General features: G+C 35.9%; 2 protein-coding genes across 6 annotated transcripts in view; one reads left to right on the top strand and one right to left on the bottom strand.

Moving 5' to 3' along the window:
• Window positions 1–14824, bottom strand: part of TTC23 (tetratricopeptide repeat domain 23) — an 81026-nt gene extending 66202 nt beyond the window's left edge. The window contains exons 1-2 of one of the 4 annotated variants that reach the window (XM_015245476.3): window positions 14543–14824; window positions 13004–13118 (exon numbers count right to left, since the gene is read on the bottom strand). In XM_015245476.3, coding sequence (XP_015100962.2) covers window positions 13004–13118; window positions 14543–14581 — 154 coding nt within the window. In that variant the 5' untranslated portion in view covers window positions 14582–14824. Of the gene's footprint in view, window positions 1–5633; window positions 5746–12966; window positions 13191–14542 lie in introns of those variants that run through there. The other 3 variants (XM_072950704.1, XM_006211505.4, XM_072950703.1) reach the window with 3 other exon arrangements.
• Window positions 14825–15021: 197 nt separating this feature from the next.
• Window positions 15022–27397, top strand: part of LRRC28 (leucine rich repeat containing 28) — a 102454-nt gene continuing 90078 nt past the window's right edge. For both annotated transcript variants that reach the window (XM_015245477.3, XM_031691879.2), the window contains exons 1-3: window positions 15022–15129; window positions 18699–18931; window positions 25777–25817. In XM_015245477.3, the coding sequence (XP_015100963.1) occupies window positions 18764–18931; window positions 25777–25817 (209 nt within the window). In that variant the 5' untranslated portion in view covers window positions 15022–15129; window positions 18699–18763. The remainder of the gene's footprint in view (window positions 15130–18698; window positions 18932–25776; window positions 25818–27397) is intronic.

Here is a 27397-nt window from a genome sequence, read left to right as displayed (position 1 = left end):
CAAGGTGATAAACTTAAATCTAACTGTATCAATAATAACATTAAATGTAAATGAGCTCAACACCCCAGTTAAGAGACAGATATTCAGACTAGGTGAAAATGCAAAACCCAATCATGTGTTGCCTATAAGAAATTCAAAGGCAATCAGATTAAAAGTGAAAAGATGGAAAATAATATCCTAAACTTAGTCAAAAACAAACATGGAATATCCATATTAGTACCAAAGTAGATTGTATAGCAAAGAATATTAACATAAGGAAAGTCATTTCATAATGATAAAGGATCAATTATTCAAGAAGACATAACCATCTTAGTGTTTATATATCTAATAACAGGTTCAAATATAAGAATCCAAATTGATGAAATATCAAGGATAAATAAACAGATTCTCAATTATTTATAGTCAGAGATTTAAATATCTTGTTGTCAATAATTGATACACCAAGTAGGCAGAAAATCAGTAAAGGATGTAGAAGACTTGAATTAAATCATCAACCAACTTGATTTGGCATTTACCAGGACACTCTACCCAAAAAGCACAGAATATTCATTCTTTTCAAGTGCATGTATACATTAAGACAGAATCTATCCTGGGTTATAAAACAAGTTTCAATAAATTTATAAGGATTCAAGTCATACAAAGTATATTCTCTGACCACAAAGGGATTAAGTTATAAATCAACAACAGAAAGATGTCTGGAAAATGTCCAAATATTTGGAAACTAAATAACATATTTCTAAAACAAAACAAAACAAAAAAACCCAAAAAACAACAAACCACAGGTCAAAACAGAAATCAAAAAGGATATTTGAAAGTAGTTTTAACTGAGTGAATATAAAAACATAACATACAAGAAACTGAGAATGTCACTAAAGCAGTCCTTATGGGGAAATACACGGCATTAAATGCCTGTATCAGAAAAGTAAAAAGGTTTCAAAATCATGGTTAACCTTTACCTTCAGCAACTAGAAAAGGAAGGGCAAATTAAACTCAAAGTAAGCAGAAGAAAATAATTAATAAAATAAATAATAAAGCTAAATTCACAAGTCAATTAAATAAAAATAGAAAAACAGTAGAGAGAAATCAATGAAGTTAAAATTTGGTTCTTTGAGACCAATAACCTCTAATTTGACTAATCAGTAAAAAAGGAGAGAAGACACAAATCACCGGTATCAGCAACGAGAGAGATGACATCACTATAGATTTTACAAATACTAAAAGATAAGTATGAGAATGTTATGAACGCCTGTGCCAATAAATTTGAAAACTTAGATAAATGGAAAAATTCACTCAAGAAGAAAGATACCTGAATAGCCCTATACCTATGAAAGAAACTGAATTTGTATTTTTAAAACCTTACCAAGAAAACCCCCAAACAAGTAAACAAACAAACAAAACCTCCAGGCCTAGATGGCTTCAGTAATGAATTCTACCACATATTTAAGGAAGATATAATACCACTTCATCCAAAAAATTCAAAAAGAGAACATTTCTTAAACTCATTCAATGAGATCTTGATACCAAAACAAGACAAATACATTATAAGAAAAGAAAATTTCAGATCAATACACCTCAGGAACATAGATGCAAAAATTTAAAACAGAATTTTAGCAAATTAAATCCAGTAATCCATAAAAGGGAGCATATCATGACCAAGTAGAGTTTACCTCAGGAATGCAAGACTGGTTTAACATTCACAAAGCGGTGAATATAAGTCATAACATCAATAAATTAAAAAAGAAAAGCTGTACAATCATCTTGATCAATATACAAGAAGAATTTGCCAAAATCTAATATAATTTCTGACTTTTAAAAATCTTAACAAAGTAGGAATAGAATTGTACTTCCTCAGTCTGAAAGGGCATCTAGGAAAAACTTACAGCCAAATTAGTAAAAAGACTGAATGCTCTTCCCCTAAGATCAGAGACAAGACAAAGAGGTTTACTCTCAATTTCTATTTAACATTGTACTGGAGGTTCTAGCCAGTGCAATCAACTAAGAAAAAGAAATAAAAGGCAATCAGATCAGAAAGGAAGAAGTAAAACTGCCTTTAGTCACAGAAAGTATATCTCTAGTATCATCTATGTAGAAAATCTGATGCAACATGCAGGAAAATCTCCTAGAATAAGTGAGTTGAACATGGTTGTAGAATATAAAAGCACCATACAAAAACTATACTTCTATACATTAGCAATCGACAATCAAATTGAAATTAGAATACGCTATTATGTTCAACAGCATCAAAATATGAAATAAAGAATAAATTCTGCATTATTTATTTCAAGATGAATATGACTTATCTAATTAAAACAGCAAAACATAGATGAGAGAAATTAAAGAAGACCTAAACATTCATCATGTTCATAAGTTGGAAGACTCAATGTTGTTAAGATAATTCTCCACAAATTGATTTATAGAGTCAAAGTCTTACCAATTCAAATCCTTGCATGTTTTTCTTTTTAAATAGGAATCAACAAACTGTTTTTAGTGTTCATATAAAGATGCAAAGGACCTAGAACATCCAAAACAACTTTGTAAAAGAAAAAGAGGACAAACCCAACTTTTTAATCAAGATTTATTATAAAGCTACAGTAACCACGGCAGTTTGGTATTGCTGTCAAGATAGACAAATGGATGAATGCAACAGAATGGAGAGCCCAGAAATGGACACTGACATGTAAAAACAACTGATTGTTGACAAAGCTGCAAAGGCAATTCATTGGAGAAAGAATAATCTGTTCAATGAATGGTACTATAACAACTGGATGTTCACATATAAAACCAAACCAAAACAAAATAAAAATCTTTGATCTATATCTCACACCATGTACAAGAACTAACTCAAAATGGAACATAGACCTCTATAAGAAAATCTTTGTGACCTTGGATTAGGAAATTATTTCATAGCTATGACATAAAAAAGATTCATAGAAAGAACAAAATGACAAATTGGACTTCATCAAAATTAAAAATGTCTGCTCTTCATAAGAAATAGTGAAGAGTATGAAAAGACAAGCCACATGTTAGGAGAAAATACTTGCAAAATATGTATCTAATACAGAACTTGTACCTTGAATATATAAAGAATTCTCAAAACTCAACAATACGAAAGCAAACAGCTCACTATAAAAATAGGCAAAATATTTTAACAGACATATCAAAGAAGCTATATCGATGACAAATAGGCACATGAAAAAATGCTCAACATCATTAGTCACTAGGGAAATGCTAGTTAGAACCCCAATGAGATGTCACTCATAACAATTAGAATAACTAAAATGTAAAAGACTGACTATACTAAGTATTGATGTGAAGGTGAAACAACTGGACGCTGTTGGTAGGAATATAAAATGGTACAACCACTTTGGTAAACAGCTTGGCAGTTTCTTTATAAGTTAAACATACACCTAACATATGATCTGCCAATTTCACTCCTAGGAATTTACACAAAAGAAGCAAGCATATATCCATACAAAGACATGTGTACAAATGTTCATAGGAAATTTATTCTAATAGCCCCAAAACTGGAAACATCCCAAATTCCCATCAATATAGTTAAGTGGATAAACAAACTGTGGTACAGCTATATAATGAAATACTACTTAGCAATACAAAGGAATGGATATGCTACAACATGAAAGTATCTCAAAATAGTTATGCTAAGTGCAAGAAGCCAGTTCAAAAAGAGTACACACTGTATGAGTCTATTTATTCAAATTCTAGGAAATGAAAATCAATATTTAGTGACCAAATCAGTGGTTGTCTCAACCTGGAGGGGGTGGGATGGGGGAACTGTGGGCCAAGGAGGAGATTTGGGAGGGGTAGGGTGAAGAGATTACCAAGGTACATGAGGATATTTTGGGGGGTGATGGGTATGTTTCATTATCTTGACTGTGGCAGTAGTTTCATGTCAGTATAAATTCATGCGTGTTTATCAGATTGTACACTTGTATGTCAATTAATAAAGCTGTTTTTTAAAAAAAATGTATATGTATCAGGCTTTCAGAGATCCCTCTCCATCCATTCCACTCCCCATATGGATCTTTCAAACTCCAATTCTATTATTTACTATAGACAACTTATTTTACATTTCACCCTGTTGTCATTCATTTATTTATTCATTCAACAAATTATCTATTGCACTCCTATTCTAAGCAACGCATGAGACTGCTATGAGGAAAACAGTTACTCCAAGAAACAGAAAAGCTAGCAGGAGAAAAGATCAAGTACGCAATTACCACAGTACTCGGTGGTACAAATGCTGGGAAAGTGGGAAGTGGTAAGACTCCAGAAACATGAACCTTTTCTGTTGTGGCAACTGAGCCTGTTTGATTGAAAAGATTTCAGAGAGCAAGGACAGAGAAGGGAAAGCATACCAAGTAGAGTGAATAATTAGTGAAGGCTCAGAAGTGTTACGTGAATGGGTATACGACTCACTGCTGGTGGTTCAGTTTGGCTGGTATGTTCGGAGCTTAGAGGACACGGACATAGAAGAGCGTTTTTCCAAACCAACCTCTGTGGTTCACTAGAGTCACAACACATTAGTGCATAATCTGTGAGGGAAGGCTACTGACAAAGATGATCAAATAAATTGGGAAACACAAATACTGGTTCCACAAAAGGAGGATTCTAGGATCAAGTAAACAGATAACCAAGACCAGATTTCTTTACCTTTTCTCAAAGGCTTTAACGTGGTATAATTCCTTATGAATATACCACAGAGGGGTATGGTATGCAATAGTCTCCCAAACTTTATGACCATGAAATCCTCTTTCTCTTGAGCATCTATTAAATCTTATGTGACTACGTTTTTGAGTATCGCTTGGGAGAACTTTGAGGTAGAGAAAAAGTGGAAGGCTGAAGCTACATTGAGAAGAAGACATTGATTTCAGGCTAAGAGTCTGATTGATTATTTGGCAGGTAGTGGTGAGTCCCTGAAGGTTTCCATTAGGGAAAAAGAAAATGAAAATGCTCCTATGAGACTGATCTGTAATTAGTAGACAAGTATTATTATAACGGAAACCACATGAGGCAAAGTGATTTTCAAACTTCAGGTATTCTAGTACCATCTTGACTTTTATCACACCTGTATTCTGCCTGCAATATTGTTAACTTTGTCTTTAAATCCACACACTTTTTAAAAACCTACTTACTTACTTCAGCTTCATCCTAATAAACAATAAATGACATCATAAGTTTGATGTTATATTGTCTCCTAATACACATTAAAATAAAAACATATGTGCTAATATTTAAAGAGTTTGTGTTCCAGCTAATATCATAAAGTGCAAAGCTGACATAAAAGGATGTGATTTTCCTGGCCCATGCCACTTGCCACTCATTTCCTGAATTTAAATTAATCTAAAACATCTGATTATAAGACAACCACTAAGACACAACACTGCCATTAAACAATTACTTATCATCAGTTGTAACATGCATTTCAATTTCAGAGATGTTTAAATGCCAAAAGAAATGTGTATCTCTGAATCAATGAAATGAGGAATGTTACTTGCCTGACCTTTGGAAGCATTTGAATTAGTGACCTTGCTTTAAATATGTGCCTGTTTCAATGCGTGTGGCACCACATAGTAATACCTTCAGCACAAAGACACATTCTTCAGTTCACTTACTTTGAGCTACATGCTTGTCATCAGACACTTTATTTTTCTTTGTAATAGCCATAGCTGGAATCAGCCCAGGCCCTACACACTATCCTCTTGGTTTCAGCTTCCCAGCCTCTCAATCAGTGCCCACAACTGCCAGTCAGACATATCCAATCAATTGATGCTATTTCTTCTGCCAGACCTACCCAGTAGAATGCTGAAGCACATGATCAGCACCAGATTAAAGTGGAAGGAAGTTGAGGTTTGAAGTGGGGTCTCAGTCTTCCATATTCAAGAGCTGATGTTCAAAAATGTAATAACTGGTATAGCAGGAGGGTCAACCAATCTGTATGGATGGCAACTACACTGGGGTTGGATTCTGAAGGTTCCCTGCTGTTCCAGGTGTTAGCTTTTGTGTGCTGACGTGTGGGGAGCTGTAGTGAGGCTTGAGGAGGGGCAGGAACCCTCAGAATACTGGATCCTAGGAAATCATGACCATTATGACTGTATGAGAGTGTACTAGTTAAAAACCAACTTTGGCCATCAGTAAGCTGAGGCATCAAAAAGCTGTGAAATGGAAAAACATCCTAGAAAGACACAAAACACCAAAACTGAACAAAAAGGAAATAGAAAATCTGAAATCACTTAAATAAGTTAGTTTTGAAGATTAAAAACAAAAAAATTATAAAATCAATTATAACTACAATAATCAGTAAAGGGATAAAAATAAAGATGTAAAATATGACACCAAAACCCCCAAATTGGGGGGGAGGGTGAAGTAAAAAATGTAAATCTTGTAGAATGAATTTGAACTTCGAGAACTAACTATTTAAAACAAGTAGACATAGTTATAGGACAACATATACGAACACCATGGTAACCACAAATTAAAAACCTATGATAGATACACAAAAACTAGAGAGAAAGGAACACAAGCATACCTTTAAGGAAAATCATCACACCACAAGGAAAGAAACAAAAAAGAAGAAGAAATGAACAGAGAACTACAAAAGCAACTGGAAAACAAGTAATAAAAGGGGAATAAGTACAATGATTACTTTAAAATGTCAATGGACTAAATGGTCCAATCAAAATACATAGGATGGCTGACTGGATAATAAAATAAGATCCACCTATACACTGCTCACAAGAGACTCACTTCAGAAATGAAATCAAATTAGCAATAAAAAAAAAAACCTCCCTAAAAATGAAAGTCCAGGACTGGATGGCTTCACCAGGGAATTCTACCAAACATACAAAGAAGAACTCATACCAGTCCTTCTCAAACTCTTCCAGAAGATTGAAAAGGAGGGAATACTCCCAAACTCATTCTATGAAGCCACCATCATCCTGATACCAAAACCAGGCAAAGATACTACCAAAAAAGAGAATTACAGACCAGTATCACTGATGAACATAGATGCAAAAATCCTTACCAGAATATTAGCAAATAGAATCCAACAGCACATAAAAAAGATTATACACCATGATCAAGTGGGGTTCATCCTGGAGACTGCCATTACTTTGATATCAAAACCAGACAAAGATAAAACAAAAAAGGAATATTACAGGCCAATATCTCTGATGAATATAGGTGTAAAAATCCTCAACAAAATATTAGCAAACTGGATTCCACAATACATAAAAAGGATCATACACTATGATCATGTGGGATTTATTCCAGGGACATAAGGATGGTTCAGTATTTACATATCAATCAATCTGATACACCACATTAATAAAACAAAGGATAAAAATCACACAATCATCTCAACAGACATAGAAAAAAGCATGTGAAAATTCAATATCCATTCATGGTAAAAACTCTCATCAAAGTTGTTACAGCAAAGGGGAGGGTATAGCTCAAGTGGAAGAGCGCATGCTTAGCATGCAGGAAGTCCTGGGTTCAATCCCCAGTACCTCCTCTAAAGATAAATAAATAACCCCCCCCCACCACAGGGAAAAAAAAAAGGCTGTTATGGGGGAACATGATCTCAACAAAATAAAGGTCATATATGACAAACTCATAGCTAACATTGTACTCACTGGTGAAGAGCTAAAAGCCTTTCCTCTAAAATCAGGAACAAGACAAAGATGCCCACTCATACCTCTTCTACTTAACATAGTATTGGAAGTCCTAGGCACAGTAGTCAGAGAGGAAAAAGAAATAAAAGGCCTCTAAATTGGAAGGGAAGAAGTAAAACTGTCACTATTTGCAGATGACATGATACTATATACAGAAAACTAAAGTCTCCACCAAAAAACTATTAGAACTAATAAAGGAATTCAGCAGAGTTGCAGGATACATAATTCATAAATGAAATCTGTTGCTTTTCTAATGAAAATAATGAAATATCAGAAAGAGAAAGCAAAAAAAAACATCCCATTTACAGTCACATCAAAAAGAACAAAATACCTAGGAATAAACTTAACCAAAGAGGTGAAAAATTTAAATCCTGAAAACTATAAAACATTGATGAAAGAATTTAAACATGATACAATGAAATGGAAAGATACCCTGTGCTCCTGGATTCCAAGGATTAATATTGTTAAAATGTCCATACTACCCAAACCAATCTCCATATTTAATGTAATCCCTAACAAAATAGCCATGAAATTTTTCACAGAACTAGAACAAATAAGCTTAAACTTCACATGGAACCACAAAATACCCTGAACTGTCAAAGCAATCTTGAGAAAAAAAAAGAATGAAGGTGGAGGTATCACACTTCAGACTACTACAAAACTACAGTAATCAAAATAGCACGGCACTGGCACAAAAACAGAGACATAGATTAACAGGACAAAATAGGGAGCCCAGAAATAAACCCACACTCTATGGTCAATTAATCTACAACTAAGGAGACAAGAATATACAGTGGAGAAAAGACAGTCTCTTCAATAAGTGGTACTGGGAAAACTGGACAGTTACTTGTAAAAGAATGAGATTAGAACATTTCCTCACACCATACACAAAACTAAACTTATAATGGATTGAAGACCTAAATATAAGACCAGAAACCATAAAACTCCTAAAAGAGAACATAGGCAGAACACTCTTTGACATAAATCATAGCAATATTTTTTGGATCTGTCTCCCCAGGTAAAAGAAATAAAAATAAAAATAAATAAATGGGGCCTGATTAAACTTAAAAGCTTTTGCACAGCAAAGAAAACCACTGACAAAACGAAAACAACCTACTGAATGGGAGAAAATATTTGCAAATTATATGATCAATAACTGGTTAATACCCAAAATATATAATTAGCTCATACTCAGTATCAAAAAACCCCAAACAACTGAACTAAGAAATAGGCAGAAGACCTGAATAGACATTTTTCCAAAGAAGATACCAGATGGCCAACAGACACAAGAAAAGATGCTCAACGTTGGTAATTATCAGAGAAATGCAAATCAAATCCACAATGAGATATTACCTCACATGTCAGAATGGCTATCATCAAAAAAGACCACAAATAATAAATGTTGGCAAGGATGCAGAGAAAAAGGAACCCTTGTACAATGTTGGTGAGAATATAAATTTGTGCAGCAATGATGAAGAATGGTATGGAGATCCTCTAAAACACTAAAAATAGAACTACCATATGATCTAGCAATCCCACTCTTACATATTGAAAGAAAATAAAACAAAAGATATGTGCACCTATTGTTCATAGCAGCAATATTTACAATAGCCAAGATTTAGAAGCAACCATCAGCAGATGAACAGATGAAGAATATGTGGTATATATACACAGTGGAGTATTACTCAGCCATAAAAATAATGAAATTCTGCCATTTGCAATAACATGGATGGACCTAGAGGGTACTATGCTAGTGAAATAAGTCAGACAGAGAAAGACAAATACTGTATGTCATCACTTACATGTGGAATCTAAAAATTAAAAGAATCAAATGACTATAACAAAACAGAAACAGACTCACAGATATGGAAAACAAACTAGTGGTTACCAGTGGAGAGGGGGAAGTGGGGAGGGGTGAGATAGGGGTAGGAAATTAAGAGATACAAACTACTATGTATAAAATAAGCACAGAGAAATATACCCATTCCTTTATAATAACTTTAAGTGTAGAACAATTTATCAAAATACTGAATCATTATGTTGTATGCCTGAAATTAATAATATTCTAAATCAACTGTACTTCAAAAAAGAGGAATGAAGTACTAACACACACTATAACATGGATAAACCTGAAAAACATTGTGCTAAGTGAAAGCCAGATGCAAAATACCATATATTGTATGTTTCCACTTATATTAAATGTCCAGAAAAGGCAAATCTACAGAGACAGAAAATTTATTATCGATTTCCCAGGCTGAGAGTGCTTATAAATGGCACATGGTATCCTTTTACAGTGATGGACATTTTCTAAAATTGGAATGTGGTGACAGTTATACAACTCTGTACACTTTCTTAAAAAATCAATGAGTTGTATGCTTAAAATGAGTGAATTTTATAGCATGTAAATTATACCTCTCTAAAGCTGTCGAAAAATAGCTATGAAACCACAATGCAGTTTGAGATGTAATTCTGGCTTTTATACATCTTATAACTACAAGACTTTTATAAGATAAGACAGCTCTGATTCCCAAGAACAATGTGGCAGAGGCCCCCAAAATTTTGAAAACCAATCTTAAGTTAATATTCTGGCCCTACAAATAAATAGGTCACATGGCATTAGTGTCCGGCACTAATAGGCCTCAATAAATGTTACTGGTTGAACAACTAAACCATCTTCATAGTGTGATTTCCCCCCAAATATCTCATCTACATGATATATGAAACTCAGTTGATTAGGGCATTTTTTTTAAATTAAAAAAACTTAAAAAAACTTAAATGAAATGCCAATATCCCCAGGGGAAAAGCAGTTAACAGTTGAGATAGTTGGGATCAGATAGGCTATGATGAGGTAAAATACTAACTCTTAGATGCTATACGCCCACCTAGTTTAGGAGTAGGAGCTAGAGATGGGGGTGGGGAGTGGGAATGTCTGATTCACAGTCTTTCAGAGACTCAGGTGGACCAAGGTTTAACTGTACATCAACAGGAGTCACAGTTGACTAACAGAGACTGAACAACTGTGGATGGACTTTTCACTAACACTGCCCATAGGTGACACACCTCACGTCCGCTAACATTTCTTCTGCTCCCTAACTGCAAAATTAGCTGGGTATCCAGGGCAGTAAATGGAATATCTGGTGAGCGCTGCAGGCTGCCATGTTTGTCATCAGGGGCCCTGGTCTCTGGATTCTTTTCCACAGCTAGAGATAGCCTCCTTTTCCATCTATCTGATTAAAAATCACTTATCAAGAATTTAGGATAGGTGACCTTCAGATTCTTTGAAGCAAGTTTTGAAGCAGGGCAAACAAACACTCTGCTCGTATCCCTGAAACACTTGCTTTTTTGGGAAGAGATGGTTCTTGATTCAGCTCTGTTTGCCCAATATTGAGGATAGTACCTGATACATGGTAGCAGATCACTGAGTGTATGGAATTGAGTTTTGTTTCAGAGAAACAAGTCAGATGAAAGCCTATAGTCTCAGAAAGAATATCTCTCATCTCCACATGCTGTTGTTTCCTTTCTTAAAATTTTTCGGGGGGAGGTAATTAGGTTTACTTATATTTATATTTTTTAAAATGGAGGTACTGAGGATTGAACCCAGGACCTCACGTGTGCTAAGCACGTGCTCAACCACTGATCTATACCCTTTCCCCCCATGGCGTTCTTCAGTCACAGCTTTTTTGTTGTTGTTGAAATTTCTTCAGTTCAGTTAAATACAACTAAGAAACACACTTAAATTCTGAGGGAAAAGAAGCAAGAACCGATGCAATGTAAACAACAATCACTTTTACTATTTTATTGCACTATCGTCACATCTAATAAAATTTATATCTGTAGTGCTGCACAAAAAAAATAAGCTCAATGCTTTAGAAGAATAGAAAGAAATGCATCAAGATTTATGCTATTCAACCATGTGAAGGTATTTGGATAAAAATGTAGTTGGTAGAGGCTGCTACTAACATGCACTCCATTACTTACAGCATTTAGACCCTTAGCTTCCAGTCTTTTCCTTGGAGTTATCTTAAGTTGCAATGTCAGCTTTATCCTTTTCAAATATTACTTTTAAAACCTAGGAACAAACTCCATAATTCTGGGAATTCTGACTCTTCTCTAACTTTTCATGCTTTTTTTTTTTTTTAAACCAAGGTCACCAAATGAACCTTTGCTATGTGAGAGCTAATTATTCTTTAGTCGCACATATTTGCTAACAACTCACCCACTACCCTGGGATGCGGTTTCCTTATTTTCTACCTGCAAAAATTCTGCCCATTGCTCAAGCCCAGAATGGATCTTAACCTTATGAGACTCTCCTTGAATGTTCCTGCCATGCTGATCTGAGTACCTGAAGCACCTATGGTCTATAACAGTCATCTATGCACCAAAAACCATCCAGAGGTTTTCATTGAAATCTTTTGAGTCTCATTCTTCTAGCTAGAGTATGAACTTCTTCAGAGACTGTTTTATTTTTTTATATCCCCATATATGGATCAACAGAGAATCCTCAAGAAATATTTATTGCATACCTACTGTTAAGCCTTGTAGAGGTACAGACGTGCCATTAAGTATTATATTTATTAGTTGAATTAACATTTGAAGAATCTTTAAGATGCTATATTTTGGAATTACATATTGGACTTTGACCCTTAATCAATGTTGCTATTTCAAATGTAAGTTTTAAAATACATTATTCTCATTTGTCAGTATTTTCCTAAACTTATATTTTAGTTTTAGTGAAAATATCATTTTTGAAAATAGAAATGCTGGAATTCATTTTTTGAGAATTTATCCTTACATTCATTACTTACTGATTGTTTTGTATACCAATATTGTGTTGCCCTTGGTCATTAGCAGATCTGTCCCTGGATCTCTGAATTTATAAATATACACAAAACATGGGGCTAAAGGTGATACTAATTTTCCATTATATCTTTTAATAGATGGTTTAGTCAATTATGCTAGGTATGATAATACACATAAAAATCCATTTCACTTGATAATTACAATAACATACTAAGTGTTCCTTTAAAACCATATTAAAGCAACAACAAACCACAGCTTCTTGGAGTATAAAATAATCTATAATTAATCTTATAAGTGTGTTCTCTTTACCATTCAAAAATCCACTGCTAATCTGGGAATAATGTTCTTCCTAAAGAGAAAAACACCCTCTGAAAATCTGTCTTCCTGCCACTCATATTATGCTTGAATTTTGTCTGCTTTTCCTTTGACACTTACTCCTTCAAAACTAGCAAAAAATCAGAAAAGTCACTCTCACATCTCTCACTGTGTCGTAAAATCCTTTTGTCAATTACCCTGCGTGCTTGAGAGGTGGTCCGTTTCTTTTTCCATGGAATTACACAGTTGTCTCCGCAGCCTGATTTGCCAGTTTGGTCCACGCTGTATCGGTTTGGTGATTCTTTGTACCGACTGATGACCATGAAAAAGCGAAAGTGGAGCAGTTCCAGACTAAATTGGATCAGCCTTTTCCCGTAAAGCAACCTGGTACCTCACAGAATTCCAGGGAGAAAGAATGATAGAGCATGCACCAATAAGGAGTGGAGAAGAGGATTTTGTCGAAGTTTGCAACCCAATCCTTGGGAGCCAGAGGTGGGAATTTTAAAATGGGGTTGTCCTTTCCTTGGAATTTTCTTAAAGTGGTATCGCTGACTGTTGATGTTAAAGTTTGCCAAAGATTGCCAATCGCTAATTTAAACCAGAGGACTTTCCCCCTTTGCTCTGAGTGAGGAAAAATATGAAAGTAATGCTAGACAAATTGAGAGGAGAGTGGTCGTTAGGTAATACACTAATACAAAGAATCACATGGCTACTTTTGTGTCAATTTTAGAAGGCAGAAGTTATTTTAAGATGATTTATTTTTCATGATCAAATATCGGACGTTAAATTAATACATTGAAGTATTTCCTTTTTTAAGAAAGGAAAACTAAGAGGCTAACATTGATTACTTTTAAAGAAATTGTCCTGTCTATTGTTAATCCTTAGGAGCAAATCGTATTATTTGTGTTGATCTTTAATACCGTAATGATTTTTGTTTTTACACAAACTGTAGGTTTCCTCATTTTAAGTCTAGCAAAAAAGTTCTGAGTACCACAAAATTTTAAGTATTTAGAAACCTGTATAAAAGGTCTTAGAAGTACATGACATACATCATGCCATATACTTCAGTAACTTCTGAAGACCAGGGTTACTGGATAATTGGCAAGTATTCTATTATAACTCATACCTTGTTTTGGGGTGTTATTTTTATTTAATATAACTCTGCTTTCTAGGTTATTTATCTCTAACAGTAATTAAATAACCAACATAGACCTATAAAGGTTGCGTGACAATGAACCCCTGGCTTAATCAACATCAAGTTTTTCAAAGAGCAATAAACAGCAGTTTCACGAGGAATTTTTTTTTAAACTTCATTTCAGAAGAAAAGTTGTCACATTAACAAAGCATTATATATGTAATATATATGCTGTTCCCTAGCAATACTTGGATTTTTTTTTAACATAAAGATGTCTTTCTTTGATGACTCTTTCTGCTGACATAGGAATTTTGGTCTTGAAGAAAGGTTTATTGACGGCTTAGTCATGCCAGGAGCTGACAGAGTATTTAACTTATTAACTTGTTATTGTCCTTTTAACGCTCGTTGCTCACAGCAGACCTCCCCGCATGTCAACAGACTAGGGTACCGCCTCACGTTTGGACCTAACCTGCCAGAGCACAGCGACCGCTTTTACATCGTGCTTGATAACTAACCTATCTGATAACTAACCTTGGTATATTACATAAACCCACCGGACCTCAGTTTTTCATCCGTCAAAAGAGTATAATAGTAGTAGTACCTGTGTCATAGGATTTCTGTGAGGGTTAAGCGAGATCATCTATGCACAGCTCTTAGAACGCTGCATGGTACACAGTAAGTGACTGGGAGCTATTGTTGTAACTCCTCAACGTATGCACTGAATGAGCGGACGAGTGCATCGGCGAACAAATGAATGAAAGAACAGATCAGTTACTGGAGGTCTCTGAGGCTGGAGCCTGCTAAATTTCCGCCTCAAAACTCTTAAGCAAAAAGCCACTCTACACAACAAACTCCAAAGTCGGAGCCGGAAGCAAGAGCTGAGCGTAAGGCGGGGCCAGTCGCGGCGAAGCCTCATTCTTGGCCAATAGGCACGTCTCTTGGAAAACGAACATCTCATCCGACCTATCGTAAAACCGCGAGAACAGAGGCACATTATCGCGAGGTTCGGTCTTCCTCTCCTCGGCTCCTTTCTCCCCCAACTCCCTCAAGTGAGGGTTCCGCCCCGCTCCGCCCCTCGTCGCCCGCGCCCCTCCCCATCCCCCGCCCGGCGCCCCGCCCCGTTCGCCGAGCCTCGGCTTGCCGTCCAGCGTCCCTGCGCCCGGGAGCGCTGGCTCTGCCGGCGCCGAGGTGAGTGTGGCACTTCGCCTCGTCGGGTGGCTCACTTAGCAGGGCGCTCTGGCCCGGGCCCGGTCCCCAGACCGGATCTGGCAAAAGCGTCCGGCCTGCGGCGAGTGGACCCCTGCCCGAGCGGGCCCGTCCGGGCCTCGGGTCGCCACAGCGGCCGGGCCCACCTCGCCCTCCTCGCCCTCCTCGCCCTCCTCGCCCTCCGTGGCCGGAGAATCCCAATACGGGGTCTGTGAAATCCTTGCCATTGGGCTCACTGCTTCCAGACTCTAACGACCTTAGTGTTTGGTTAACTCGGGCTGTGTTTTGCCTAAGACTGCTGCCAACCTTTTTAGTACTGAGAAAATAATCTTTACAAATGCTTTTAATGTACAGTTTTTAATTCTCTAATCGCCAATATTAGGAAATTGGAGTGGGTATTCTACTGAATTAAGTACGGAAGTCAACCTAAGGGACTCCTTTCCTTTAAAACACATCTGCTTAAAAATGTGTGGAATTTTCTTAAGATGGAAAGGTTTATTTGCTTTAAATAATAATAAAGTGGATTGGTGTTTACCTGTGAGAAAACTATTGTGGAGGTGCAGTTGTATACAGCTAATATTAAGTGTCCTATTTGCTCTTAACTATAGTTAAGAGGCAGTGAAGGAAATATATGTAAGAAGATGATCCTGATAAAGGCTGTGTGTTGCTTAAGAATGCATATTAGAAAACCATTGCCATTATTTATTATTGGCAGCTTTTAGTTTTCATTTGTGTAGGTTTTATCTCCCGAACTGCCTTCCTAGCAAGATGCATTTTAACAGGGTGTAATGACGTTTTAAAGGCAGCCAGTCCCACACATCAGGATTCAGCAGGATTAGAAGGAAACTTACCAGGTTATACTGTATTTTCTTATTGGATCTTCCATCAGTGAGTGTGGGTTTTGCTTTGTAGTCTTAGATTTATATAAGCTTTGCCTACCACTTAATAATAGGAAGTTGACGTTCAAGAAAGGCCACATTGTAGAGCAGTGTACAGGCTTTGGAGCCAGTCCACCTGGGTTGGAATTCTGGCAAGTTATCCCCCGAGAAACTCAGCTTCCTCATCTATAAAATGGGCTAAATAATGTCTGTTGCCATGCAGAGTTTTAAGGATTAGAAATCTTTGTGGCACATAGCAAGCACTCAGTATATAGTATCTACAAGTCAACCTTAGATCAGAGAATAAAAAAAAGCACCTTACAATATTACTGACATGCCCTACTTTCACCCTTTCATCAGCTGTTTGAGGGCCTGCTTTGTGCTAGATACTGATCTAGAGACAGGTATACAAGAGTGAAGAAAACATCAAAGCTCTCTGCCCTCAGGAGCTTACAGTGCAGTCTCTTGGCCAGATTGACAATAAACACATACACCAATAAATATGTAGATTACAAATTGAGAGAGTCCTACGAAGAAAGAGTAAGAGAGAATACTTTAGTTTGGGACAAGGAAGAGATTTTTCCATTGAAACCTGAAGAGTGTTGGGACAGTGCTTTTAAGGCTAAGACGAGAGCAGCAAGGGGTGTGAAGAGTTTGGTACTTTCAAGCACTCGAAAAGTCCAGGAGTTTGGTGAGAAGCCAGAGATGGTGCTGCCAGGCTGGAGAGGTGGTTGGGACCAGAGCCTTCAAGACTTGTAGGTTTGCTTTTCTAAATAAAGTTTTGAGGGGTTTATTTGGAATGCATGTGACTAGGAAGCCAGTTTACCTGAGAAAGAGAGGGAGACATAATTGGATTCACTTTTTATAAAGGTTCCCCGCTAAGTGATTAATGTATTGCAAAGTGACTAGAATGACACAGAGAGAGCAGTAATACAGATGGCCAGGCAGGAGATGACAGTGGCTTTCGTCTTGGCAGATGGAGAGATATGGATAGATTTGAGGTATATTTTGGAGACGGCAACTATAGTGCTTGTGATAGATTGTTAGAGGGGTGGATGAATGACTGGATGGAATCATTCATGACTTCCGGCTTTCTGGGTGGCTGGAAAGGGTGCGGAAGATTTGGATTGGTAATGAAAATCAAAAGCTCTCTTTTGAATGTGTTAAGTTTGAGATACTTGTGAGACATCTAAACTGCTTCCAGTTTACCACTTAAGTGAATAATCAAATTACCCAGAAAGCCTCCCTTTCCACATAGCATCATCAATATTTCTAGTCTATTTCACCTTGCTTTACAGAGAGAGAATTAAGTTGTAGAAAGATTGAATATCTTGTTCAGAGCCACATAATAATGTCTCATAAAAATAGGTAAGTAGGTAGAATAAATATGGGAAGGTATTGGACTCATGATGCATTGGAATATTATTGAATATTCCATACTCTCTGCCCTTTTGTATAAAATGGCAGGTGCTTTCTTACTAGGAATTAGAGTTTGGAAATAACAGAAAATAACCAAAAAGTTACAAAACTGGTTATTGAAAGCTTATGTTGCTACATTTTGCACTAACTTGGTGTTAATTGCCAGGGAAAATAGTTTTTCTTAAGAAAAACAGTTTTCTTTGAAAGGTACGTTCCTTTGGAGAGTTTGAGAACGGGTGCCCAGAAAAAACAGAGTAGAATCTTTAAACAAAGCTGAACTTCTTTTTAGTGTTTCAGCATTTCCTTAGTATCCTGTGGGACCCTGTGAGACTGTATGTAAAGACCTCAGGCTTTGAAATCCACTGGGCACCCTTCCCCAGCTCAAGAAAAAAATCCTTGTTCCCTTTTGAGCTGTTTGACCTTGGACAAATTATGGAAGCTCAGTGTTTGTTTCTTCTTACGGCAAGTGATTGTGAAGTTAGTTTCTGCCCTGTGCCTAGTGGATAAGATGACCAGTGTTATTTCTCTTCATATCCTTGTCAATTCAGAGCTAGAAGGGAAGTTAATCTGTTCTGGGTTCTGACCCTTCTGTCTCCATTTTGTATGTTAGGCAACTAAGGCCAAGGGAGATTGTAGTAGAAAAGAACAGGATTCTAATTTCCTGGTATAGTATTTCTTTCTCTGAAAGAATAAAGTAAAACTATATATTCCCAGGCCTGTTTCATTTCACTTCTGATCATCTGCAGAGCTAAGAAGAAAGAAAGAAAATATTAGAATATAGGACAATATTTAGAAAGTAAGAAGTGAAGGAAATGAAGTTGTAAGTGATCTAGTTATATTTTATGTGTATTTAAATATTTTTGAAATATCTTAAGCGAAAGACAAGATGAAGTAGTTCAAGAAGGAAATGGGTTTATTGTGTCTGATTTTTAAGCTCTTCCTTTGGTTGCATGTTATGAAACTGGTCTCTTCTCTTAGATAGGAATTCATATCTCAAGTTCAAGAACTGTTTTTTCAAATAGGACTATTCCTACTAAGTAGTAAATATTGCTTAAATAGTGAGAGTATTTTTATTAAATAATTACTCATTTTAATCTCCTCAATATATGTGAAAATATAGTTGTTATGAGAGAAAAATAGAGAAATTGATGTATAACTCTCTCTTTCGAATGCAGATAGCTGTATATGCTAACTGGTTTCTTTGGCAGCATTTGTTAGCAATATTATAATTTTAAGTTCTTTTGTTTTGTTTAGAAATGAATCAAGTGGATTTTAAGAAGATGTAGTGCCGCAGCTTGCCTGATGGGATATTTTCAGTCATGGCATCCGAACTTTGTAAGACGATCTCTGTGGCAAGGCTGGAAAAGCACAAGAATTTGTTCTTAAATTACAGGAATCTGCAGCATTTCCCATTGGAGTTACTGAAAGATGAGGGACTACAGTACTTGGAGAGACTCTATATGAAAAGGAACTCCCTTACAACCTTGGTATAGTATTATATTGCATTTTTTTAAAAAAGCCATTTATAATGTGATCCTGACCAAGATATATTTTTCATATGCTAAGATATTCAGATCAAGATATATATTACCTCTTGTTGTGTGTAAACAGGTAATAAAAATACACATAAAGGGCATTCTCATTAGGTGAGAATTCACTACCCACGTTCCTGCAGTTATGAGGTTGCAGGAGTTGTGTAGGAAAGCAAAATACTCAGTAGTGTACCACTTACAAAATTAGTTCCCATTCAGAAGCCTCTCTTCACTTAACCTGTGCATCTGTCTGGGCCTGTGCTTTCTTTGTATGTTGGATTCCTAGATGGTTTATGGATGTTAACAAAACCCAGTAAACCAGTTAAAAAGTAAAGAAGAGAAAGACCAATAAGGATGATTTAGAGGTATTTAAAGAGAGGATGATTTAAAGATTAAAATATTAAGACAGGCATTAGGATGCTTGATGTAGCTTTTGAGTGTTTTGAAAAAAACCCCAAACCAAAAACCAGAAAACCTTCTTTATAATTGTACTATGAAAATCAAATGACTTTGAATTGAGCTGTCATCCAATGTGTTGGAAAAATTTTTGCCAAAAAAAGCCAACATTTGATTCACTTTTTAATATTCTAAAAATAAGCACATAGTTACCATTATAACCTAAATTTTGTTACATATAGATTAAAAAAACAAATTTTTTCAAGAAACTGTCCCTGTAAAACTTTTTATTCCCACTATTTACTGTGAAATTTGGTCTCTGTTTTAAATGGATTTGCTTTATGTGGCCTTTTTTGGTTATCACTTAGCTTCATTTGAGTTTTACACTGAATTCTAGTTCGTACTCATTTGGATGATTTATAATGTCTTGTTTCTTTGTGAATGGACCCATTCTTCATTCCCTTCTCTATATTGGACTTGCTAAATATCTGAAAGTGTACCTTTCTGGCTTCATTTTATATGTGGAGTGTTTTCCTGGAAAATTTTATTTAACGTGTGTAAAATACCTGCAATCGGTAGAAGGCATTATAAAATTTGTTTATCTTTGCTGTGTCTGAAAGTAAGTGGAAATATACCTTTGATTTTTACTGTTTGGCATATTGGTATATATGTTATTTTGCAAGCCTAGTTAGATTTTTAAATTAGATTTTTCACTTTTCAAACTTTAATAGTCTATATACAGTTATATTAATCCTTTAGCAAAATCATCATTGCATGAGGTGAAACTGTATTTATCTAGTGTTTTCCCCACCTTTGGAGAAGAAGTGGTGTAAGAAATAATTTATCAAGGACTATTGCCCAGGTTTTCTCGTGCTTGTTTTTGACATACAAAGAAAAAGCTGTAAATGAATTACTTCTTAACTATCAGTCATGGTCCACTGGTGTAGACTTTGCTCAGAGAAATTGACCTTTGCTTTTAAAATTTACAATAAACTTTTGGTTTTGTGGCAGTTTCTCAGCTGCAGTTTTCTCTTTATGAAAATATTTAAGTATCTACTACACAATTTTAACTGCTATAATGGCATACTTTTTAAGTTCATAGTTTGCCACCTTTTTCATTGAAGATTAAATTGTTGCATATGTTTATAATGATAGGTGTATGTATTTTATTTTAATGCTTTCTTTTAGCTGGAACATTTGATGCATGTGTATCAAGGAGCTTTATAAACTAAAATGCCATGCAGATATCGGGATGGTGGGAATGGTAGCAGTCATCCCATTCTCTGACTATACCGAGTATAAGACAGCTTACTTTTAGTGAGTATATTCAGGGAATGGCTTACTGCACAGGTTTTGAAAGCAGGTGAAATAGTACTTGCCCTAGAGTGCTGTAAACCAGTGACTTCAGGCTTTTAAATGTTGCTGGTGTTACTGATAAAGTACATTTCGTATAGCAATATAGAGATTTAGTATGTGAAGTTTGAGTTTTAAGAAACTGCAATACTAAAAAAAAAAAAAAAAGAAACTACAATACTGTCCAAAGGGAAAAAATACATTATTGGAAGCATGTAGTATCTCAAACTCAAACATATTAAAAGTTAATTGACCTTTTTTTTTTTTCCCGAAAAGAAGCTTGGGAACCTGCCAACCATTTCCATTTCCACATTGTTTAATTATTTCTTATTAACATTGTTTTATTTGTTTAAATGCCCTCTCTTAACATTCCTCTTCTCCTTTCTTTCCTGCCCCTCATCATATGAAGCCTCTTGGCGAGAAGAGAAGTCACTAATGCCTGACCTCTGTCCTTCCTTTTTCCTTTCAAGTTGCTTGGTGTCGCACGGTGGTTTGTATTTGTAGGATGATTATATGTCAGATGCTCAGAACTTGGTGAAAGCCCATATCAAAACTAAAGCAGAGGGAAAACCTTTTCTATATACTAATAGGAATAAACTTTTCATATTATACATACAAAAGTGATCTAAAATTTTACAATGATATATACATGTAAAAATGATACATACAGGAATGATGCCCTTATATCAAACAACATAGAAGAATATATGGAAAATAGGAATCTCATTTCTGTTTATTCAGTTCTGTACTTTGGAATAACAGTGTTAGCAGTTTGGTTGTGTCCTTTTTCATTCCTTTGCTATATTTATATAATTATATACTGTATATTTTTTCCCTTTTTAAACAACAGAAGAGAATCATCCTGTACATATTTCTCTACATATTTCTCTCTTCACTCTCATTGTACAAGGGTTCCAATTTCTCCACATCCTGGTCAACACTTGTTACTTTACATTTTCCAAAAACTATGGCCATCCTAACGGTTTTGAAGTGGTATCTCATTATGCTTTTGATTTACATTTCCCTAATGCTAGTGAAGTTGAGTGTCTTTGTTGAAATATCCTTTTATGCATAAAAAATTTTAATTTTGAAGGAGTCCAATTTACCTATTTTTTTCTATTGTTGCTCCTGCTTTTGGTTTCATATCTATGAATCCATTGCCAAATCTATGATCATGAAGATTTACGCATATGTTTTCTTCTATGAATTTTATGGTTTTAGCTCTTAGATATAAGTCATTGATCCATTTTTAGTTAATTTTTAGTTAACTTTTGTATATGGTGTGAGGTAGAGGTCTGACTTCATTCTGCTTTTTATAATTGCTATAAGAACTCTGCATTTAATTTGTGACTTCTTTGAAATATGTTGTTAAGAGGTAGGATGCAGCAGGGTTTGCTGAACCCTGCATCCTAGTGGTTTGTAACAGTACAATGATTTCTAGCTCACACTGCACTACTCTGTTAGGTCTCTTGGGGACTTCGGTTCATAGTATCTTTACTCAGGGATAAAGACTGACAAAGGTCACTGCGGACCTCTTGTGCTCAGTTTCTCTAAGGCCTCCACTTTGACGTATTTCCACTGGCCAAAGCAAGTTGCATAGCTATGTCCAGCTTGAAGAGAGAAATGTAATCCTACCAGGTACCCAGAGGAGAAGGAAAGAAAGTAAGTGGTGCAGAGTGACTACAAGAGAACACAATTGAACATTTGTTTGCAAAGTATTTGAAATGTTTCTTTCAAGATACATAATTCTAAAATATCCCCATTTAAGGGAATTGAAAGTTTCTGTAAAAGGATACAGGAGAGCATGATTGATTCAAGATTTGAGGCAAGTTTTATACTAACTGTGCTAGCTAAGGTTTACTTTTACATTATTTGTAAAGAAAAATTGTTTAAGTGATAGTGTGAAATATAATGAAGAGAATTTTGGCTTAATTCATAAAGCAATTTTCAAGTAGTTAAGTAGGAAGTATTAATACTCAAGGAGTTTAGGTACAGGTTGTTTACTAAAATTTTTGTAAGTCAAAATTGTGAAAAAGAAGGAAATAAAAAGAGCAGTTTTGCAAGGCATTTTAATATTATTGCTTTCATCTATCAGGATTTTAAAATTTAAAAACATTTGAAAACTTAATAGACTAAATTCTATGGATCAAGATAAACTAGTTTGTGTGGCATCTGTAATCCCGCATTAGGGCTTAGTTACACACAGAGTAACAAAAATGTTGGTGTTAACATATCGTTATCCAGACTTGTACTCACTTCACATAAACTATGGAAGTAAACAAATTAAAATGTTTGAAGTTTCTCTTACATTATTTAGTTACGTTGCTAAAATATGATGCCGGAAAGCAGAGCGTGGTATTATAGAACACCAGTAGGTGTCAGCCACAGCCTGTGCAGCAAGCTGATGATTTGCCAGGCTTTGGGGGCAGGTGCTAACAAGCGTGTGTTTTTTAAAAAAAACCCAGTGTTGTAATGAACTGCAATCTTCTCAAGGTTGATGTGCTTATTTTTAAATTAAAACACAGTGTACTTACTCATTAATAAGGAGGTAGTGGCACACTATTGGCAGCCGAAACATTATTTAGTGCTTAATTGTGTGCATAGCTAAATAGCTCAAAAGAGCTAACTAGTTTGTCACGGAAAAATTGTAATACTTTCTGAGAGAGCCAAGTAGGCATCTGGAAAGAGTGACCATGGGACCTTTAGTTGGCCAGATATATTGATACTGTAACAGATAAAACTAAAGAGAGTCTAAAAGCATTTCTTTTCTGGACAAGTCTTTCCTTTTTTAGAAGAAAAGCTATTAAGCCTCTTACCTCCCCTCTCCCCCAGAGTGCTTTAGTTTGCCTGGGATGCTTTGTAAGTATGCCCGTAAGTGGGAGTGTATATTCCTCTTACTCAGGAAGATACTGCTACTAAAAGAAACATTTTGGGGATTTGGACAGATACAAGAGCAATATTTGAGGAAAGACTTGTCTTGAAGGACCTCATTGCAGATATTGATGTGAAAACATGGAGGAAAAGGAATCACAGCTTTCAGCATTTGAAAACTAAAAATGGTTTTATCAAAAGTGGCATCTCAATAAATGCTTCAGTGACTTCATAACGATATTCATATTCAATGGTATTTGGTTATTATAAAAGGGCAAGGATATTATATATGTCAGTAGCTTGGGATACTGTTGTTAAGTATTTAAATACATCAATATGCCAATAAAATTTCATTTCCTTGTTTAAAATAGACCAGTGGATTTCCATTGTATTCAAGATTTTTTTAAAAAGTTTTTCCTTAGCATATTATATAAGCCCTCAGTGATCTGTTCCTTGCTACTCTCTGCAAAATCATATACTTTCATATCCTATGGCTCAGGAATACCAAACTAATGGCATTTTTCTTATTCAGTATTTAGAACCCCAATTGCATGTAATTGATTACTCAATTATGTAGCAATTTATCCTGTGCATTTTATATTACATTTTAAAACTTAATTTTTTTAATTATAGAAGACATAACATGCTCATTGTTAAAAATTCAAATGATACAACAGTAGATGGCAAATCACAACATTAGTCCTTTTCTTAATGATAATCACTGTTTCTAAGTTTCTGTGTGAAAAATTACTTATTACAAACCCAAAACTTTATACTCCCCCAAACTTTTTTCTACTTACACAATTGTTTTTATAACGGATTTTTGAAACTACAACATTTCATCATGAGTACTGTTGGGGAGTTAGAGCAGAATAGATTCTATCTGCAGTTTCCCAAGCATCCCTCTCTCTCTTCTGCGTTTTCACGTGTTGCTTCTTGTACCTAGAAAGCTAACCAGGGATGTCCTCCTCCCCGCTCCATGGCAAACTCTGCTAGTTTGTATTTGTCTTTCAGGACTCAAGTCAAACCTAACTTCTTTTAAAAAGCGATTCTTCATTCTTTGTAACTGATACCTAGCCTACTCTACAGTATGTTTTTAATGTAGAATAAAAAAAAATGACTCCTGATTCAGTGTGCTTCTTCAGTTTTAACAACTCCTGTCTTTGTGTTTGTATAAATTTGAACCCAGCATGTGTGTGTGTGTGTGTGTGTGTGCGCGCGCACGCATATGTCTGTGTGAGCTATGCAGGCTGGCTTTCAGTTATTAACAGGCTTTTCCTGCTACCCAGTGCCTCCAGCAGAAAGCAGTCTGCTTTCAATCTGTGAGTGGAATTTTTCTAGGATTCTTCTCATGGAATAGCCAGTCCTTCAGGGCTGTGACTCTGCAAGGGACTTAGATCCGTAAGGGAGCTTCCTCTCCTCCCAATAGCCAGTTTCCTGTCCCTGCCGCACCGCGCCCCTACTGTGAACTTGGAACCTGGGCCTTATGTGACACCCACCCCTGTAGACCACCTGCTCTCCAGCCTAATCTGTTTGTCCTGAGCTAGGTGAGGTCTTGGTTTCTGGCCCCTCAGGATTTCCACTACTTTCTTCTGAGGAGCACAGTTTGGGATTTTGGTGAGGTAGGGGGTAGGTATTAGTTTCCTAGGGCTGCTGTAATAAATTACATGGGCTAGGTGGCTTAAGACAACAGAAGTTTATTCTCTCACAGTTCTGAAGGCTAGATGCTCAAAATCAGCGTGTTGGCAGGGCTGGTTCCTTCTCGTGGCTCTGAAGAAGAATCTGTCCCTTTCCCCGAGCTTCTGTGGGTTGCCAGTGGTATTTTTTGGCTTTGCAATTGCATGACTCCAGAATCGCTGGCTCTGGCATCACACGGTGTTATTCCCTCTGTCTGTTAGAAACAGTTTCATTTCTTCTGTCACCGTGGAATATGAGGTCTGGTTTCTCCAAAGGACATGGATTTTAAGTGTTCAAAATATAAATTTAAATTGTAGTATGGTCTGTGTAAACATTAACCCAGACCTACTGACATAGTATTTTCACATTTTCTCACATAGTATTTTCTTATTTTCCCAAACTTTACACCCTTCAAAAAGGTAGTTTTTTGTGTGTTTAAGCTATTTAGAAATGTTTATACATTTTTCAAAAATAAAATTTAATTCTGAGTTTTTAATTTTCAGCCAGAAAACCTTGCTCAGAAGCTCCCAAACCTTGTGGAACTGTGAGTCTGTTTATTCATTTTTTTTAAACAAGAATGAGATAATTTTAAGGTTTTGAAATAATAGGAAATATAATTTTAATGTGTTAATTATTTTTATTATCATGATCATACTGTTCATGTAGGCAGACCTATGGCCACAGGGTGGGAAGACAGTTGCTTGAGGTCAGTTGAAGTTGTTTATAGAAGTACATTGTTGGATGGGTAGAGTGTGGCCTGAGGGTAACAGCCAGAGCTGCTGCAAAAGTGCCTTCTGCACGGGGAGTTCATAGTTTTAAGCATGTGGCTTAAGGTTGTTCAAAAGGGCTGCTGAGATGAGTGCCACTGGACTTTGGCTCTTTGCTGAATAAAGATTTGAAAGGGGACTGGATGCAGAAGGGGAGTGCCGTCCTCCTACTATCATCTTGCACAGTCACTCCAGTACCCTCTTTTGATAACATTAGGCCTAACATTAGAACAGTTGGCAAAGGAGAAGTTTTCACAGAGTCCATCTCCAGTATGGCATAGCTGGTAGGTTTGGAGCTGAGAGACCAAACTGATAACTGGCAAAATGCACTATTATAATTTTGCATTTAAATTGTTAATTTAAAAGTTAGAAAAGTATCTTTTATATTAGTTCCTATATTAGTCTCTCAGATTTCCCTGAATAAAGTCTTTATTTCTCGTTTTTTAAAGATCAAGCTTTTTACTTGAGATGATGGTAGATTCACATGAATTGTAAGGAATAATACAGAAGCATCCCTGTGTACCCTTCGAGAGTCCATCAGTGTTCATGTCTTGCGTAACTATAGTATAAGATCACCACCAGGAAGTTGATGTTGCTACAACCCATTGATCTTACTCAGTTTTCATCATAGTCTACCCTTTTATAATCACACTCCCCCTTTTACAATCACACTCCCCTTGTCTCCCAAATCCTGGCAACTACTACTCTGTTCTCCATCTCTGTAATTTTGTTGTTTTAACTTGTTGTGTTATATAAATCATATAGTATGTAACCTTTCAGGACTGGCTTTTTCTTCATTCAGCATAATTCCCTTGAAATCTGTTTAAGTTGTTGCATGTACCAATAGTTCCTTTTTGTTGCTGAGTTATATTTCATATACGGATGTAATAGAGTTTGTTTGTCCATTCAACCGTTGAAGGACATATTGGTTATTTCCTGTTTTTAGCTATTATGAATAAAGCTGCTGTGAACATTTGTGTACGTGGTTTTGTTGGGTTTTTGTGTATGTGAATAAGTTTTCATTTTTCTGAGATAAATGCCTAAGAGTGCAATTGCTGAGTCATATGGTAATTGCATGTTTCATTTTTTAAATTGAGATATAACTTACCTACCATAAAATTCACCCTTTTAAAGTGTATGATTCAGTGATTTTGGAATATTCATAAGGTGGAACAACCATTACTGCTGTCTAATCCAGAACATTTTCATCACTCCAAAAGAAACCCATTAGCAGTCATTCCCTCTTCCCCAATCCCTAGTAACTTCCTGGTGACCAACAATCTACTTTCTATTTCTATGAATGTACTTATTCTGGACATTTGATATAAATGGAATCCTACAATATGTGAACATTTAT

This window comes from Vicugna pacos, chromosome 27 (assembly GCF_048564905.1).
Source record: "Vicugna pacos chromosome 27, VicPac4, whole genome shotgun sequence".
Classification (NCBI taxonomy): Eukaryota; Metazoa; Chordata; class Mammalia; order Artiodactyla; family Camelidae; genus Vicugna; species Vicugna pacos.
This window is presented reverse-complemented; position numbering and strand designations above follow the sequence as displayed.